The sequence below is a fragment of the Hemibagrus wyckioides genome, linkage group LG03, assembly GCF_019097595.1.
Source record: "Hemibagrus wyckioides isolate EC202008001 linkage group LG03, SWU_Hwy_1.0, whole genome shotgun sequence".
NCBI lineage: Eukaryota > Metazoa > Chordata > Actinopteri > Siluriformes > Bagridae > Hemibagrus > Hemibagrus wyckioides.
In genome coordinates this window covers 10,226,459-10,243,674 of record NC_080712.1, presented here as the reverse complement: position 1 = coordinate 10,243,674, position 17,216 = coordinate 10,226,459, and the positions used below count along the sequence as shown (strand labels likewise).

Genomic DNA, 17,216 nt, shown 5'->3' with positions numbered 1-17,216 from the left:
CCTGGTTAAATTTTGAAATAGCCAATGTGCTACATATGTATACTTTTGACAGTTTGATATTGCATACAATCTTCAGAAGTAAAATAATATATTGTATAATATGTATATTTTGCATGAAAACATAACAATATATCTATATACTCAGGCATGTCGCTTGACAGCATGAAAAACAATGATAAGCACTGCATTATTTTTACTGTTACTGAAGATCAAAGAATGAATAATAATGTCTATTTATAGAGTAATTTAAATTTTGTTTAGAAAAATAAAAAGTGCATTACAAATGCATGAACTGTTTTGTTAGCTATGCTATAAGTTATACTCTCTCTCTCTCTCTCTCTCTCATTGCAGATACACTATACTGCCAAAATCATTACCCCTCCAAATCATTAAATTCAGGTGTTGTTTTTCAGAGGTTGGGTTCGGCCCCTTAGTTCCAGTGAAAGGAACTCTTAATGCTTCAGCATACCAAGACATTTTGGACATTTTCATGCTCCCAACTTTGTGGAAACAGTTTGGTGATGACCCCTTCCTGTTCCAACATGACCGCACACCAGTGCACAAAGCAAGGTCCATAAAGTTCATAGTTCATCCCAAAGGTGTTCTATCAGGTTGAGATCAGGACTCTGTGAAGTTCCTCCACACCAAACTCACTCATCCATGTCTTTATGGACCTTGCTTTGTGCACTGGTGTGCGGTCATGTTGGAACAGGAAGGGGTCATCGCTAAACTGTTCCCACAAAGTTGGGAGCATGAAAATGTCCAAAATGTCTTGGTATGCTGAAGCATTAAGAGTTCCTTTCACTGGAACTAAGGGGCTGAGCCCAACACCTGAAAAACAACACATGAATTCAATGATTTAGAGGGGTGTCCCAAAACTTTTGGCAATATAGTGTATGTTTATGAAACAGTAGTCAACTAATCAGTTGTACGTTAATGGGAATTACATTAACGTCATTGAATGTACATTTCATATTTAATTCCCCAGCTCTCTCTGCATTTCTTTTACTTAACTTACTAATAAAAACCCTCGTTTGTTTCGTTCCTTTATTTCTTTTTCTCTCTCTCTTTCTTGTTTATTACCCCGCCGCCTGGAGACTTGTATTTTGATGAGTGTTTAGTAACCCGGAAGTTGCTGGTACATTGTTTCTCGCTTGATACTGGTTCAAAAATGGCAGATGTCAGAACCCGATGGAGTATCACCTGCGTCCCGTTCATTTTGTCCGGATTTTTGGTGATATCCTAGAGTCTGTGGAGTTCAGAGCGGCACGCCAAGTTAACCTTTGCCGTGTTATACCTTATTATTTGCGGTGTTCCGTATTATCCGCGCGAGACTTGTTGCTAAGCAAACTGGCTAATCCGAAATTTGTAAACATTGGCTAGCTAGCGATTTATTCCCCGGGGCTAGCTAAGCTAACGGTCTCAAACAAAAATGGCCACTATGGAGAAATTAATGAAAGCCTTCGAGTCACTTAAATCATTCCAGCAACAACAGCAAGGCCCGCTGTCTGCAGAGGAACTTGTCCAAAAACAGTAAGTAAAAAGATTGGAGATTTTCCCCAAGCATATCATTTCTGTTGCTAGCTTAAGTGTTGACAGCGCTAGCTTATCCTAGCCGTGAACGCTTTCATAGTGACATTCATAGTTCTGTGGTTTCTAATCCTGCTCCGTGAACGTTAACATTCTCTCTCTCTCTCTCTCTCTCTCTCTCTCTCTCTCTCTCACACGGTTAATCTGATGAAGCACTGTGTATGTTAAAGCAGGGGAATTATTATATGTGGTATTCGCACACATTCCAGCTCTTATATAATTCATATTTTGCACCCACATCTTATAAACTGTACTTAAAGGTGCAATAGTCCAATTTTTTTTTCATTTCTTACTAGTGCAATTAACGTGGATGATGATGATAATGTAGGAGTGATTAATAATAACAATTTAAGCCATTGTCTCAGAACTTGTGCAGGACATGGCTGAAAAAATAAACACTGGAAAATTCTTCCGGAGTTGTTTGTTTCAATTGGGATTATTCTCTGGTCTGTCATTCTGTAGACACGCCCCCAAAACGCCCACTTTAACATTCTCATTCATATATATATATATGAGCCAAAACGCATGCAAATCGGGGTTATTCCACCAAATACTGATGTTATTTAGCCAAAGCATTAACACAATTTGTTTACAAATTATTTGCATTTTGTTTTATTTGAGTTATTAAAGCTTGGGTTATTTTTAAGTGTTGTCATTTCCTTTAAATATACACTCTAAATAACAATAGTTATATTTTGAATTTAGGAGAAATATTGTCAGCAGTTCACAAAAAAATGAAACAAAACTCTTCATCTCACCAATACATGAACCTGGAAGAAAAAACATAAGAAACTGATTATTTTGCAGTGGGCTCTTATTTTTTTTTCCAGAGCTGTGTATGTATATATATATATATATATATATATATATAAGTTTAATGTTTGTTGAGCTGTACCTTAGCATTAAAGCAGTTTTGAGTCAGAGTGCAATTGAAAGTGATGTCATGACAGTTGTTGCTAATGCTAGTTAGCATGCTAAGTATAGTTTAGGCAGCACGAGTTTTTTTTTTGGGGGGGGGTGGAGCTTTGTGGAAACTGGAGCAAGATCGATGAGTTAAAAAAAAAAATCAATAAATCTACTACGTGGCATATTTTCACAAACACATCTTTTAATGAGGTACTTTAATTTATCTCAGTTTAGTTTTATTTTAACAGTAAACATGGCTCTGTACGAAATGCTGTAAAGAAAAGACACCTTCAAAAACAATGAAATGAAATGCTTCTACATAGAAAAATACTATACACCGATCAGGCATAACATTAGGAGCAGTGAGAGGTGAAGTGAATAACACTGATGATCTCCTCATCATGGCACCTGTTAGTGGGTGGGATATATTAGGCAGCAAGTGAACATTTTGTCCTCAGAGTTGATGTGTTAGAAGCAGGAAAAATAGGCAAGTGTAAGGATTTGAGTGAGTTTGATGAACGGCCAAATTGTGATGGCTAGACCACTGGATCAGATCATCTCCAAAACTGCAGCTCTTGTGGAGGTGTTCCCGGTCTGCAGTGGTCATTATCTATCAAAAGTGGTCCAAGGAAGGAACATTGGTGAACCGGTGACAGGGTCATGGGCAGCCAAGTCTCATTGATGCACGTGGGGAAACGAAGTCTGGCCCCGTGTGATTCGATCAAACAGACGAGCTACTGTTGCTCAAATTGCGGAAGAAGTTAATGCTGGTTCTGATAGAAAGGTGTCAGAATACACAGTGCATGATGGATTTTGGCAGCAAAATGGAAACCAACACAACATTAGACAGGTGTTCATAATGTTATGCCTGGTCAGTGTATAATACTGTCTACACTGTTCAGGGAGGAAAACATACATCACTAATCACAGTTAACTGGGCACATTGTTGCTATTAAAAGACAAACAAGGAGTTGTCCATGATTTTTTCCCTTCTTTCTAGTTAAAATTAAACTAATTCTGAGCTCTAACAGGTGCCATGATAAGGAGATAATCAGTGTTATTCACTTCACCTCCCAGTTTAAAGCATTGTTGCAAATGATTTTCTTTCTGAAAATATTGACACTTGTTACCTCAGGACATAATGTCTTAGTAAATATCCCATTTAAAAAAATATATAAATATGATATACACATAATGTTTATGATCATAGATAATGTTCACGTTTACTCTTATCTAATATGCGGCTCTTTCGTCAAATAAGTGCATGTGCATGATTTCTGTTTTCTTAGAGCAGGTGTTTTGCCTAGTTAGCTCGAGATTAGGAGTGTTTACTGAGGTACAGCTTTGGAGCCTAGGACTGATTAATTGTTATCAGTGAGCAGTCTTAGCAAGTTACCTGCGTATTATTTCAGAGCATGTCTATACAGCAGCCTACTGATGAATTTTCATCTTTTAGTACATGTCTATAGACCATACATACACATGTAATAAATGCTTAACAGTGTATTCGGTGAAATTACAAGAATAATATACATGTAATGTACATACTGTTATATGAAACTAATTCACACCCAAGTGCATTATTTTCATATAACGCCATGGTTATAGCAAGGGAATTTGTTAATGATTGCAGTCTTCATTTTAATGGTTTATCGTTAGATTTAATGTTGTCACATGCTTGAGAGAAAAGTTAATTCCTTTTCTCACTTCTCTTTCTTTCTCTCTTTCTCTATCTCTCTCTCTCACACACACACACACACACACACTTACTCTTTCTCACTTTCGACATTTTACTGAAGGACAGAAAACATAAACTCCTCTGTCTTGAAGAATTTCCTGAGCTGGGACACTTAGACTGTTACAAAGTGCTTCAACTCAAGACTCCTTCCAAAAATCTGAAATAAATGTCTGCTAAAAAAAAATTCACTGCATCAGTTTTTTTTTTTTATATTTCTGGTTTGTTGTTAGTCTTGACTTCTAGACTACAGAACAATAACATTTTACACCCAACATCCTAAAGTTTATGTTACTGCCAGGTCTACTGACTGAGCCTTGCCGTTATACAGAAATAATGCACTCCCTTTAGGGTCAGTGTCTCTGGATGATATCTCAGATAACATTTGAAACATCGTCTCTATTACCCTCTTAAATGAACACAGGATAATTTACTTACTACGGAGTTATTTTCCCTACAAACCTGGATGTTTGCAACACATCTTATGTTGTTTTTATGATATTATCAGTGAAAACGTGATCATTTATTTTAATTTAGCATTTGGTGATTGAGAAATTTACAGTGCTCATTATTTTATTAATAGAAACTCTAAGGCACATATTTAGACTTACATGAATTAAAAAAAAAAAGTGCTTTAACTTCTTGTACCTGTCATGATAGGATAGGAACTGAGCTTTTCTTACAAACATCAGTCAGGAATTTTTATGCACACCAAATCTTGTTTGACTTTAAAGACCATTGAATAGTAAACTAGAATTTTATTAACTTCCCCCCCCCCCATCATGTGTTTATTGCTACAGTATGCTCTAAATGCTTTTATTTTTTTCTCTTCAGGAAAAAAGATCTCGCAACGACCAAAAAGGACCGAGTGACTCATTGTTTGACGATATGTGAGAATATCGTAGCACAGTCTCTAAGGTAGGAGGCTCACAACCACTTCATTTTAGTTTTAGTTAACTAGCATTCATGAGTATCCTAAAATGTTCATTTCTTATCAGGTGACCGCTGAGGTTCTTTCCTCCTTCAGTATTACTGACACAAGGAATTAAGTGCTCAGTTCAGTTCTCTTCAGTAATGAACTCAAATATTGGTTCAAGATTATTCCGTCTTGGCATATATGAACGATTGATTTATTCTGGGTCTCAGATTAAGATGGATTAAAATGCCAGGCTGGTTAAAGGGCAGCTCAGTGAACATTAATATCCTCCGTATGATGACAGACAGCCAGGTGCTGTATGGAGATTCAGAAGTGTATCAGTTCACAACAAGCATAGCAATTCTGGCTGTGCTTTGGTTACGTCTATTTCCACTTATAGTTTTAAATTTATAGGGGTAAAATCGTTCACCTCACCTGGACTGTGTGTTCTGTACAGCAGTCAACAGCTAGGTTTTGTCATCCTGATTCTTTTACATTTTGGATTAGATGGTTTAACCAGCTTGGGGACATGGGATCTATAAAAAAAACAAACAAAAAACATCAGTCTATAACCTGTATGTACATCATACTGAACATTAAAGAAATTTGATCCGATTCTGAATATGTCTCTCTCATGCATTATGGCTCTGGCACTAGGACGTCGCCAGAGTTCCAGAAACTTCTGGGAATTGCCATGGAAATGTTCCTGTTGTGCAGCGATGACAAGGAGTCCGACGTCAGGATGGTTGCAGACGAGTGCCTAAACAAAATCATTAAAGTGAGTTCTTCCATGCTTCTAATTCCTGAAGTGTGTGCTTGGTATTCTTTTTGTCTTTGAAGGAGATGTCTTGAAAATAGTAATTATTGTTAATAATTTAATTATTGGAATTTTTGGAATTCACATGTTGATGTGAAATAAAACAGAATGAATATATCTTCATTCTCTGCATTCTCTCAATAGGCATTGATGGACTCCAACTTGCCTCGATTGCAGCTTGAGCTATATAAAGAGATTAAGAAGGTACAGTAGGTGTTCCTCAGTAAAATTCATCCCGTGTTCGTTGTTTATCATCTTTATGAAAAGTATGCATGTGCACGTATTATAATGATGGTTCATTATGTATGTTGTTCACTGATGGTATTGTACAATTGCATGTAGAAATATTTGTAGACCCTGTGCCTGCCTGATGGTTAAATTTAACATGAACCAGTTTCAGCTACAAAACTGCTTATTCTTGCAGCTGAAAATGAAGAATCCAAGCAAATCCAGTGTATATTAATATTGTTTTTCACTTCTAAGCTATCTTTAACACTGTTTCTTGAGTGGAAGTGTGGAAATGCATTCAAGTAAACTGTTATTTTTTTTAGAACGGTGCCTCTCGGAGCCTGCGGGCAGCGCTGTGGAGGTTTGCTGAGCTCGCTCATCTTGTGCGTCCGCAGAAATGCAGGTACGATAAGCAGGATGCACTTTCTCTTTAAGAAAAATGTGTTAAAATGGCTGCACAAGATTTGTAGGTCTCCCAGATAAAACTGTCTCACTGTGCCAAAAATGCTTGTTTTTGCACCCCCCCCCCCTTTCTTTTCTTTTTCTCCCCGCAATGCAACTTGCAGAGATTTTCCAATATGTCTTAATGACATCACATGATGTGCTTTGAATCAAATCTGCAGTAATTCTAAAAAATTGCAAGCTTCTATGAATATTATGGATTTTGTGTTAAGTTTATTTGTATGTAATTGTCGCTTTCTTCTCACCTGTCTCAGGCCGTATCTGGTGAATCTGCTACCCTGCCTGACACGGATCACTAAACGTCAAGAGGAGACGGTGCAGGAAACTCTGGCTTCCTCCGTTCCCAAAATCATGTCATCCCTTGGGAACTTTGCCAATGACACTGAAATCAAGGTACAATAAGAAACTCTAGTGAAGAACAAAATGATTTTTTATTGTTTTTCATTTTAGAGCATCGGTTCTCAAAATTAATGGGACGAGTACCTTCTCAGCTCAGGAATTAGGATTTTTCATTTATAGGATCATACAGTATTGTATTCTTTCTATTTTTTTTATCTTTTCTTTTTTAAAGGCAATTTTTTTTTGAGCAACTTCTCCATAATTCTGCTGTTCGAGTCTCACTATGGCGCTTCAGCTTAATAGTTGAACTGATCATCAGCCATTTTAGTATCCAGTGTGTGTAATAGACATGTGACCTTGTTTGTCATGTGACTGTAATGCAGGGGATCAGCTGGGGATCTAATGTGTTTTCCTGCTTCAGTGTTGTTAGCGTCTTGGCCGTTCAGATTCCAGTCATGAGAGCATGAGGGTGACATCATATTCTAAATATGGAGTGTGACTCATTCAGATTGGCTTCACTTATCCATGATCATCTCTCCATCTCTCCCTCTCTACCTCCTCCCACTGACTCTCACTTGCTCTGTATTACTCATTCACCCACTTTATCATGCACTTTCCCTTTAGAGGGAAATGCTGTGAAGGATTTATCTCTTAAAATTGGTGCTCAATGTATTTGTGGTTAATTAGCTTGTCACACTGAAAGTATGTCTCACCTTTTATTTGGGGTGTAAATCTGAGAGCTCTTAAGTGTCTATGAGGTGGCACAGAGGCTTTTCCCTTAGTTAATCATCAATATGGGAAAGATTAGAGAATACAGAAATGAAAAGGTGTATTGGTCGTTGTAAATCAGTCAGTGGCTGTAAAATTTGTGGCATGAAAATCCCCTTAACAGCTGTCAGGAAAATAAATGAAGAAGTTGTAAACAGCTGGAGCTTGGATGAACCTGCCCAGAGTAGGATGCAAGTGATTTAGCCTCCACACACAGTATACGCCATTTCTCTTTGTTTTAAACACAAGCATAAGCTCCTGGAGTTTGGTGGAGGTGTATGATTTGTGAGGTTGTGCTGATGTTTTTCCCTGAGAATCTTGATAGGCTGTATAACATCATGAAGTCCTAAAAGCACCAGGAGATTTTAAATGAATGTTTAGCTGCCAAAACTCCACAGCTGGGTCATGGTTGGTTCTTTTAGCAGTGATCCAAATGATATGCAATATCCAGTCCATATAAATAAAATTCACTGACAACACACTGCAGCTGCAGATGTTGATGTTCCGGTCTAGTGACCAAAACCCTAGTGAAAACCTGTGAGTGAGCTGAAGAGGAGTTCATAATAGAGAACCCAGGACCATAGAGGATCTGGAGAGATCCTATTCCTTTCTCTTTATGTAAGAGTGATTAGACATTATTAAGAATACTCTGCTGTTACAGTGGCACAAAGTACTAAATGCACTGGTAGCAGTAAATGTCAATACCTCATTTTATTTTTTATTTTCTTAGAATGAATTCAATTAAAGGATAGATTTCTCCCAAAAACACAGTGGGATTTTTTTCCTCCTATGTTTACCAAGGCTGCTGATTATTTTAGAGCTGAATATTTATGTATAAAATATTGAATGTTTGATGCTTGTGTCGTTAATGAGGAAAGAAAACCTTTCTGCAATCATCTTTTTCTTTTTAAACAGTGGTAAGTGGTGCAGGACTTTGGATATTGAGTTTGTGTGTGTGTGTGTGTTTTTGCATGTTTGTGTAGGTGCTTCTGAAAGCCTTTGTGGCAAATCTGAAGTCCAGCTCTCCCACAATTCGGCGCACGGCGGCCAGTTCAGCTGTCAGTGTTTGTCAGCATTCACGCAGAACCAATTACTTCTACACTTGGCTCCTTAACGTGCTGCTAGGTATGACACACACACACACACTTCTTCAACACACTACTTCAGCATTTTTGCAAACACTGTACATATCTCAGTGCTTTATTTTCCTCCTTTCTCCTTTCTAACACATTCTCTCCACTTCTCTGTTTTTTGTTCTCACAGGCCTGGTAGTGCCAGTGGATGATGAACATTCAAGCCACCTGATTCTGGGTGTGCTGTTAACCCTGCGCTACCTGATGCCCCTGCTGCAGCAGCAGGATGCCAGCACCAGTCTGAAAGGCAGCTTCGGTGTCATGCGAAAAGAAGCGGACATCTCGCCCACACCTGAGCAGCTCGTCCAGGTACGATAGCTTTATACAAGACGTTTTGTCATGTTGTGTGCTGATGTGTTTGTTAATGTAAATTTAGAAAGCATATTGACTTTTGTGATTTTATTTTATTCTTTAAAAACTCAGTCTTTATATTATTCAAGTTCTGTCTCTTCAATCAGGTGTATGAGCTGACACTACACTACACACAGCACCGTGATCATAACGTGGTAACGGCATCTCTGGAGCTTCTGCAACAACTGTTCCGTACTCCGTCCCCTGAGCTCCTAAACACACTCATAATTCCTGGCAAAATCGCACACACCCGTGTCTTCAGAGAGGAGATGGAGAGCCGTGCACGCAGCGGGAGCATCGTTGAGCTCATTGGTACTTTGTTCCGTTATTTATGCAATTTATGTCTGCCTTTGTGATCTTGAGCCTTCGAATATGGTCTTTTATTACATCACGAGCTTTCTATTAAATAACATTAACGACAGGCACTCCTTACGTGATCATATTCAAGTTGATCATAAACTTATTCATTGAATTAGCTTATAAATAATGAATTACATTTTATCTGTAGGGGCCCAGTCTGATAAGGGTAATCACATTTGATAACAGGATTTCGCCCAGGGCTGTTTTATTCAGCTTTGACCCTGCATGAACTTGGCTTGCGTATGTCTGACCAGTCTCTTTTACGAGTCTTTAATTTATTGTGTTTAACTTGACTGTTCTTCATATGAATCTATGCACAAGATGTTATTATGGAAATAAATAAAGCATTAGAACTTACCCATTTGAGCAGACAGATTATCAGAACTGTTATTATAGACAAATAATCACCTGCTTCTGTTTAATCAGACTTAACATCACTGTGTTATAAATGAAATGGTAAAAATTCCCACACAGTAAAATTCTGGTGTGCGATCTATTTTAACACAAAGCTCCTAACATCTCTAACGGTGTTTCTTTACTTTCATATACTGTATGTTCCTCATAACTTGCACGTGACTTTTGATTAAGTATTTCTATTATTCCACTTAATGGCCTTCTGGAAAACTCATATCATTCTGTGAAATAATCACTCATCTGATTTTAGTTCCTTCTCCTCTGCTCTTTGTCTCAACCTAATCTCTAACTATGTACACACCATTTCCTTTGGTTTCTGGGGCTTTTCACTGCTCTCGCTACTCCCTGTTGCATGTGCACAAGCTGGTGGATCAACATCCAGTCCACTCGTCCTCAGGAAGCAGAAAGGTGACGTCCTGCTTGACCTTTTAACCTTTGAATCACCGTTTTAAAAGAAACATACAGAAATATAGCCGTAGGATAGTAAGGGACTTCAAGTTCAAAATGAATACAGCGATGCAAAACTGCATAGTGATTTACAATTATCACAAATTTGTCAGTCTGAAGTTTTTTGCATCTTTGTATACCAGAGTAGTTACAATGGATAGTTGACTAGATACAGTTTGTTATATATGAAGTGTATGCTATTTTGTGATCAGATATTGAAGGGCTTTGGAGCATTTACATTGGGACATTATGTTCTGTTGTAATCTTTTAGGTAAACAAAAACTGCATAATATGTACTACAGTGCATAACCTTTTTTGGGGTATTTTACCTATATGCTGCAACTGTTTCAGGTAAAATCCTGTCAGGGGAAGAGGAGGGTCTGGAGGATGATCCTGAGAAGGCAGAGGTCACAACAGGCTCATTTGCAGGTAGGACTTAAGACCTTAAATAGACCTCAGTGTGTCCATTCAATAAATAAGAAGTAAAGCGCATGGGACTTGCTGTTTTAGGAAAATAATCAACAGAAGGGTGATGTGACTATTTGTTTTCTTCTAACGGCACAGCCTGGACTGTTTTTTCATTAACAATTAAACTATGTTTATTAAAAGAAGACAAGCCATGCTTTTAACCATTTATAGTTCAAATTAATATTGGGGAACATCCACAAAATTGGCTTCTTCTTGTTATCACTTATGATATAGGAGCTATAAACAGTTACCTCACCTGTGTCTCTTTTTTTTTTCTCTGCTTGATGTTAATGAGGTAAATAAACACAGAGTTTCGTGCAACCAGGAAACAAAGTGCCTTAAAGAGTTCCCCTTATTGGGCAACACTAAATACTCCTTCCATAAATGTTAAATATTAATGGCTGGGAACGCATAATTGTTGCAGTATCTAATCCTGTGATTTGAATTACTGCTTTAATGGAAAATTAAGCAACTCCTTCTAACCAAGCAGATTTGAGAATTCAGCAGGGCCTTGATATAATGCTCATTCATCAATTAATTAGATTGTGCAATGCATTTATCTGTTCAACACCTGCAGCCTCTGTGGGAGCGGAAAGCTCCAGTGACGCCCCCTCCTCAACAGGTGTGGCATCCCTCAGCCAGGCTGACATCATCACAGAGCAGCCACGCTCTTCCCAGCATGCACTGCAGCCAGGCGACTCTGTAGACCTGAGTGCGTCTTCAGAACAAGGGGGCGGGCCTGACACACCCGACGAGGAAGACGAAGACATGTTGAGTCGCAGCTCGAGCAGTGCTGCCAGGGCCGTCGGCGCCACAACAGACTTGCACACTGAGACCAATCCTTCTTCAGTGGGGGCGGGGTCATCGTCGCCTCCTAGCGACAGTTCCCAGACGACCACAGAGGGGCCTGATTCGGCCGTGACGCCCTCGGACTGCGCTGAGCTCGTAAGATACACTTCCTTCCACTCCGACAGCGAGACCTCTTCATCCTACACAGCCTCCTCTTCCACCTCCTCTTCCATATCTTCTTCTTCTTCTTCCTCTTCTGCCGTCTCCTTCGCTAGCAGTAGTGACAAGGTCAGCAGGTGGCAGAATGAGGGTTATGTCTTAACCTTCCCATCCTTCTGTCTGAGCTCATCTGCATTTTTAAAAAAATGAATCTTTGTTTATGCACGCACATATTGCATAGAAAGCACAAAAATCAGTTAAGTAATTTTTTTTTTGTTGTTGTTTTAATCAGTTTTCACTCGCACCCTAAAAGAAGGGTTCAGACATGTCCCTCTATACTCTTAATTCTGACCTTCAGCAGGAAGCATGATGATGAGATGATCTTTTGGGTATTTGGATTCTAGCACTGGGAATGCATGTTTGTGCATTTTTGAGATTCATCTGTTAACTTTTGACACAGCACAAATAGCAATTATATTTCTTAGACTATTTTTCTATTAAGAAAACAGGGGGTATGCAATTATTTCATGAACAATGTGTACAATCTTTGGCTGAATATTTACATTGAATCTGTTAGTGCACTGGTCTCTATAGAAGTTTGCAAACTGAAATATCCTGATTCCTTTTTAATATAAGAAATGATCATGCATGTACGTCAGATTTTGTGTTATTTTGTCTTTATGCCTGTGTATGTGGCCATGATTGTATGTGAATGGTGGTGTGTTCTCGGTTCTTGATCCTCTTTGTCATTTACGCATATATATATATATATATGTGTGTGTGTGTGTGTGTAGGTGTTGGATGGCAGTGAGAGTCAGTACTCAGGGATGCAGATAGGCACTCTGCAGGATGAAGAAGAAGAAGGGGCAGCTCCTGCCCATGATGAAGCTCCAGAGTCTTTTGCTCACTCTGTGCTGGGTAAGAATCCCATTCAAGCAGCATGCACAATCTGGCAATACACTAAAAATCATGGCCTTGCATTTCTGAACCTTCATATAGCCTTTTAACGCCACTATATATTACTTTGACATTTTCAATACAGTTTTATTTGACAAAATCTTGCTCTACTAATCTCAACATAGCTAGTATATTGCAAAACATTTATATTAGCTTTTTACCTAATTCTATAGTATCATCTGATCTGATTTTTGGCTGCCAAACATCTTGCTCTCTTTTAAATAGATAAATGTGTGGTTGTCTGTATTTGTTTGTCAGCACTGAGTAAGCCTCACCTACTGGAGGGTAAAGGCCACAACAGACAAGCTTCTGATAGCAGCGTTGATCGCTTTATACCAAAGGATGAGGTTCTGGAGCCAGTGGACCTCGATAACAGGGTTAAAATACACATATACACTCATTATACAATGTTAGATTATAAATAAAAACATACATAAAGACAAGAATGACCACATCAATGCTTTAATTCTGTGTGCTATCTCCCTAACATGCTATCTGTACATACAGGGCTTGTTTATTAGTAGTCTGACATAATCTACTTGAACAATGAAATAGTTGAAAGCTTCATGTGCTTTATAAAGTATAGGGCTCTTCCCATTTGTCCTTCATTTAAACTTTTAATTGGTAGATAACTCTTTTGTTTTGATCTACACTGCTACCTTTTCTTTATTTTCATAGAAACACACACTTATCCCGAAAATTCATTTAAAACTTTTGTATGTATTATCTGTGTGCCATAGCTGTCTAGGATTAAAGGGGACATCGGACACTACACTGATCCAGCAGAGGCGCCTCTGGTGCACTGTGTGAGACTGCTGTCTGCCTCCTTCCTGCTCACTGGCCAGAGAAACGGTAAGAACTGTAAGAACATGACCCATTCATTGCACTTTGAAAGTGCTGTGACACATGATTAGGAATTTAGGGATAAATGTGTGCAAATTAAATTTTGTAAGTATGCTGAGGATTTAGAAATAAAATATTTTGACAGTATGTACATGCGCTTCACAGGGCTGGTTCCTGATAAAGAGGTTCGTGTGAGCGTGAAGGCTTTAGCCGTCAGTTGTGTAGGCGCAGCAGCAGCTCTTCTTCCTGAAACGTTTTTTAACAGACTGTACCTGGACCCCCTGGATGGACAACAGACAAATGGTAAGATACTGAAATATTCAGAATATAATTATATTACAGCGTTTTTACCTGTTATTTGATTGTAACTGAATGCTTTGTTAGAGTTCTGCACTTAAAAATTTAATTCCTTGTATAATCTGTGACCATAAATGCTAATGAATCATTGTTACACACTCCATACACTTCACTACTCCATAATGAAAATTGTTGCATTGTCACAAATGCTGCACATAGTAACAATTAACCTACAATAATTTTGTTCTTTTTTTCTTTTGAGCTCTAATATCTTCTGGGGTGTTTTGTTTAACAGAGCAGCAGTACATCAGCGACATCCTGCTCTACATTGAGCACGGGGATCCTCAGATTAGAGGAGCTACTGCCATACTGTGTGGAGCTTTGATCCAAGCCATCCTGCTCAAGACTCGCTTCAGCACAGAGTCATGGCTCACACGTCTCCAAAGCACCACTGGTCAGAATCATAGATTAACGTGTCCCAAGTTTGAAAAATAGAAAAAGGAAATTTAGTACTTATTAGGATAAGCTGCACAGGTTAAAGGATAATCCCTGTATCATGTTAATATGTTTATAGTGACATATTTGTACTGGGTTTAGTGTTTATTGATTAGATTTGTATTTTCTTTGGTCCAGCTTTTGTGTCACTTGGTTTCAACAATTGCAAACAAATAAAGGTATAAGTAGTGCAGTGGTGTCATGTCTGAATGCTTAAGTTCAGAGGTTTATTTTAGGACAGAGTTTAAAATATTAATTCATTTCTTGTTCTCAGTGACTCCACTAACTCAAGCAATCAGTCATCACATTATCTCTTTATCTTTACATCCTTTGGTTTCTCTGTTTCTCAGGAAACAAAGTGTCTCTGGAAGACATTGTACCCTTACTACAACGAAGTCTGAAGGATGAGTCCTCAGTGACTTGTAAGATGGCCTGTTCAGCTGTAAGGGTAAGAGCATTTACTCATCTCATTTACTCAGACAATCAGCTACATGTGGATATAAAAATTGATGTTTGTTTCTCGTTTCAGCACTGTATCATGGCTCTGTGCAGCAGCAGTTTCAGTGAGCTGGGTCTGCAGCTTCTCATTGACCTTCTGACCCTGAGGGATTGCTCTTACTGGCTGGTCCGTAACGAGCTACTAGAAACCCTGGCAGAAGTAGATTTTCGGTAAGACAAATTTAAGATGAACTCTTCATTTGTTCTTCATTTATCATACTGATATTAAAATACTGCTGGTTCGTTATTTCTTTATAAACATGGTAAATACTCTAACATGTCTAATCTTGGTTGCAGGTTAGTGTGCTTCCTAGAGAGGAAAACGGAGAAGTTGCACAAAGGAGAGCATCATTATACTGGGGTAAGGCTACACAGACCTCATGCTTACCCTTAATGGTACAGCTTGTGCTGTATTGTCACTCCCCACACTTGCAGTATACCAGACTGCATTGTGACTTTTTTTTAATATGTGTTTGTGTGTATCTGTCTCTCAGTTTTTGCGTCTGCAGGATAGAATAATAAAGGACGTAGTGCTTTATCTTCTTGGTGACGATGATCCACGTGTGCGACATGTTGCGGCGTCTATTGTTACGAGGTAAACAAGTCGTCAGACTAACAAAGGACAGGGGAGTGACCATTCTTGTGACATTCGTAATACAGAACTATGATTTCAACATCACAGCAAGTCATATATAGTGAAGGTTTCTCAGTTCTGTGCAAATTGGTTTTAGCATTGCCTAACAAATCCAAACAAGTGGTTCATATGATTGCTCTGACCAATCATACGGCATGTGTGTTGTTTTTGCTGACCAACCTAGTTCCAGTCTGTAAATAGTTCCCATTTACTGCAAAAATGGAAGAAAAACTTAACCGTGCTTTCATCTTCTATTATGTACAACCTCTAATTAAATATGGAATGAATTTCTTAGTGCCTCTGTAGTGGATGTATATAACTATTAAACTTTCTTTTTGAAAAGCAAAGTGACAACAGTAACTGTTGCTACATGCCCACAAATGACAAGTGGCACGAGTGATTTGTTGTCACTTGCTTGGGTGAATGTGCTTGCTTATTGAAAATACCTGGCATTCACCAACAAAAAGGTGCTCCTTTTTAAATGGTATTGACTTTATTGGCACACAGTATTTATCATCCTGGTCCATAAAAAGAAAGCTATTGTCTGCTGTCTCTGGTTAGCCTGATTTCACACTCAGGGCAGAATGCAGTTTTTTTGGCATAGAACACCAACATTCTTTGTATGTTTGACAGTTTAATGCTGAAATTGAAAACCTATATTTGCCTCTTTCCAGGCTGGTGTCTAGGTTGTTCTACGATTGTGACCAGGCTCAGGCAGATCCAGTGGTGGCCATTGCACGTGATCAGAGTAGTGTCTACTTGCAGCTTCTAATGCACGAGACCCAGCCACCATCTCAGTTTACTGTCAGCACCATTACACGGTAAAAACACTATCAATGCTATAATGTGACCTCGCTGTATAATATATCAATATATAAAATCTGAGATTTAACGTTGCACACAGTGTAATGATCAGTTGTGTAATGTATTTTACCTAATATAACATCTGTTTTGTTTTTTTTCTCCAAATGACATGCTTTCAAATAGGACATATCGAGGTTACAGTCTATCACCGGGTGTGCCGGATGTTACAGTGGAGAACAACCTTTCTCGAGTGATCACTGCCATCTCTCACGCGCTTACCTCCTCCACCTCTAGAGCTCTGACTGTAAGTTTCAGACGGCAGAGATTTGAGTTCACTTTCAAATTTGTGTCTATTATTAATTTCATCAAGTATATATGAAACTCAGGGGGTATTCATTTGTCTTGATTGAGTTTTCTGTTCTCTATTCTTTCCCTCCAAGTTTGGCTGCTGTGAGGCACTATGTCTGCTATCCTTCACTTTCCCAGTGTGCACCTGGAGCACAGGATGGCACTGCGGTTTTGTCAGCTCCCCTGTGTCCCACTATGGCCGTTCCAGCCAGAACCGCAGCCAAACACGTTCCTACAGGTGAGCATAGTGTGTGCACTCTATTTTCCTAGACATTAAGTTGCTCCACAGTACAGTAAGTCCCTGACTTGCGAACATTCGAGTTGCGAACTTTCACAGATACGAACGGTCCTCGCGTTACGAACATTCGTAGATGCGAACAAATAGCGGAAGTAGCTCATGTGTCTGCCGGACGTTGTCACAGTTGTGCTGCTGTGTGCTTTACTGTACAGTGTGATAG

At 38.8% G+C, this 17,216-nt stretch overlaps 1 protein-coding gene across 3 annotated transcripts in view; it reads left to right on the top strand.

Annotated features, from left to right (window-relative positions):
- The first annotated feature begins 1,146 nt into the window (after positions 1-1,146).
- Positions 1,147-17,216, top strand: part of htt (huntingtin) — a 39,572-nt gene continuing 23,502 nt past the window's right edge. For 2 of the 3 annotated variants that reach the window (XM_058383756.1, XM_058383750.1), the window contains exons 1-24: positions 1,147-1,533; positions 5,066-5,149; positions 5,805-5,925; positions 6,109-6,168; positions 6,516-6,595; positions 6,909-7,047; positions 8,745-8,886; positions 9,025-9,203; positions 9,353-9,557; positions 10,383-10,427; positions 10,818-10,895; positions 11,512-11,879; positions 12,677-12,800; positions 13,098-13,216; positions 13,580-13,691; positions 13,848-13,985; positions 14,275-14,433; positions 14,825-14,922; positions 15,004-15,143; positions 15,270-15,333; positions 15,467-15,567; positions 16,281-16,427; positions 16,594-16,714; positions 16,851-16,996. In XM_058383756.1, the coding sequence (XP_058239739.1) occupies positions 1,433-1,533; positions 5,066-5,149; positions 5,805-5,925; positions 6,109-6,168; positions 6,516-6,595; positions 6,909-7,047; positions 8,745-8,886; positions 9,025-9,203; positions 9,353-9,557; positions 10,383-10,427; positions 10,818-10,895; positions 11,512-11,879; positions 12,677-12,800; positions 13,098-13,216; positions 13,580-13,691; positions 13,848-13,985; positions 14,275-14,433; positions 14,825-14,922; positions 15,004-15,143; positions 15,270-15,333; positions 15,467-15,567; positions 16,281-16,427; positions 16,594-16,714; positions 16,851-16,996 (3,071 nt within the window). In that variant the 5' untranslated portion in view covers positions 1,147-1,432. The remainder of the gene's footprint in view (positions 1,534-5,065; positions 5,150-5,804; positions 5,926-6,108; positions 6,169-6,515; positions 6,596-6,908; positions 7,048-8,744; positions 8,887-9,024; positions 9,204-9,352; positions 9,558-10,382; positions 10,428-10,817; positions 10,896-11,511; positions 11,880-12,676; positions 12,801-13,097; positions 13,217-13,579; positions 13,692-13,847; positions 13,986-14,274; positions 14,434-14,824; positions 14,923-15,003; positions 15,144-15,269; positions 15,334-15,466; positions 15,568-16,280; positions 16,428-16,593; positions 16,715-16,850; positions 16,997-17,216) is intronic. The other variant, XM_058383764.1, reaches the window with a different exon arrangement.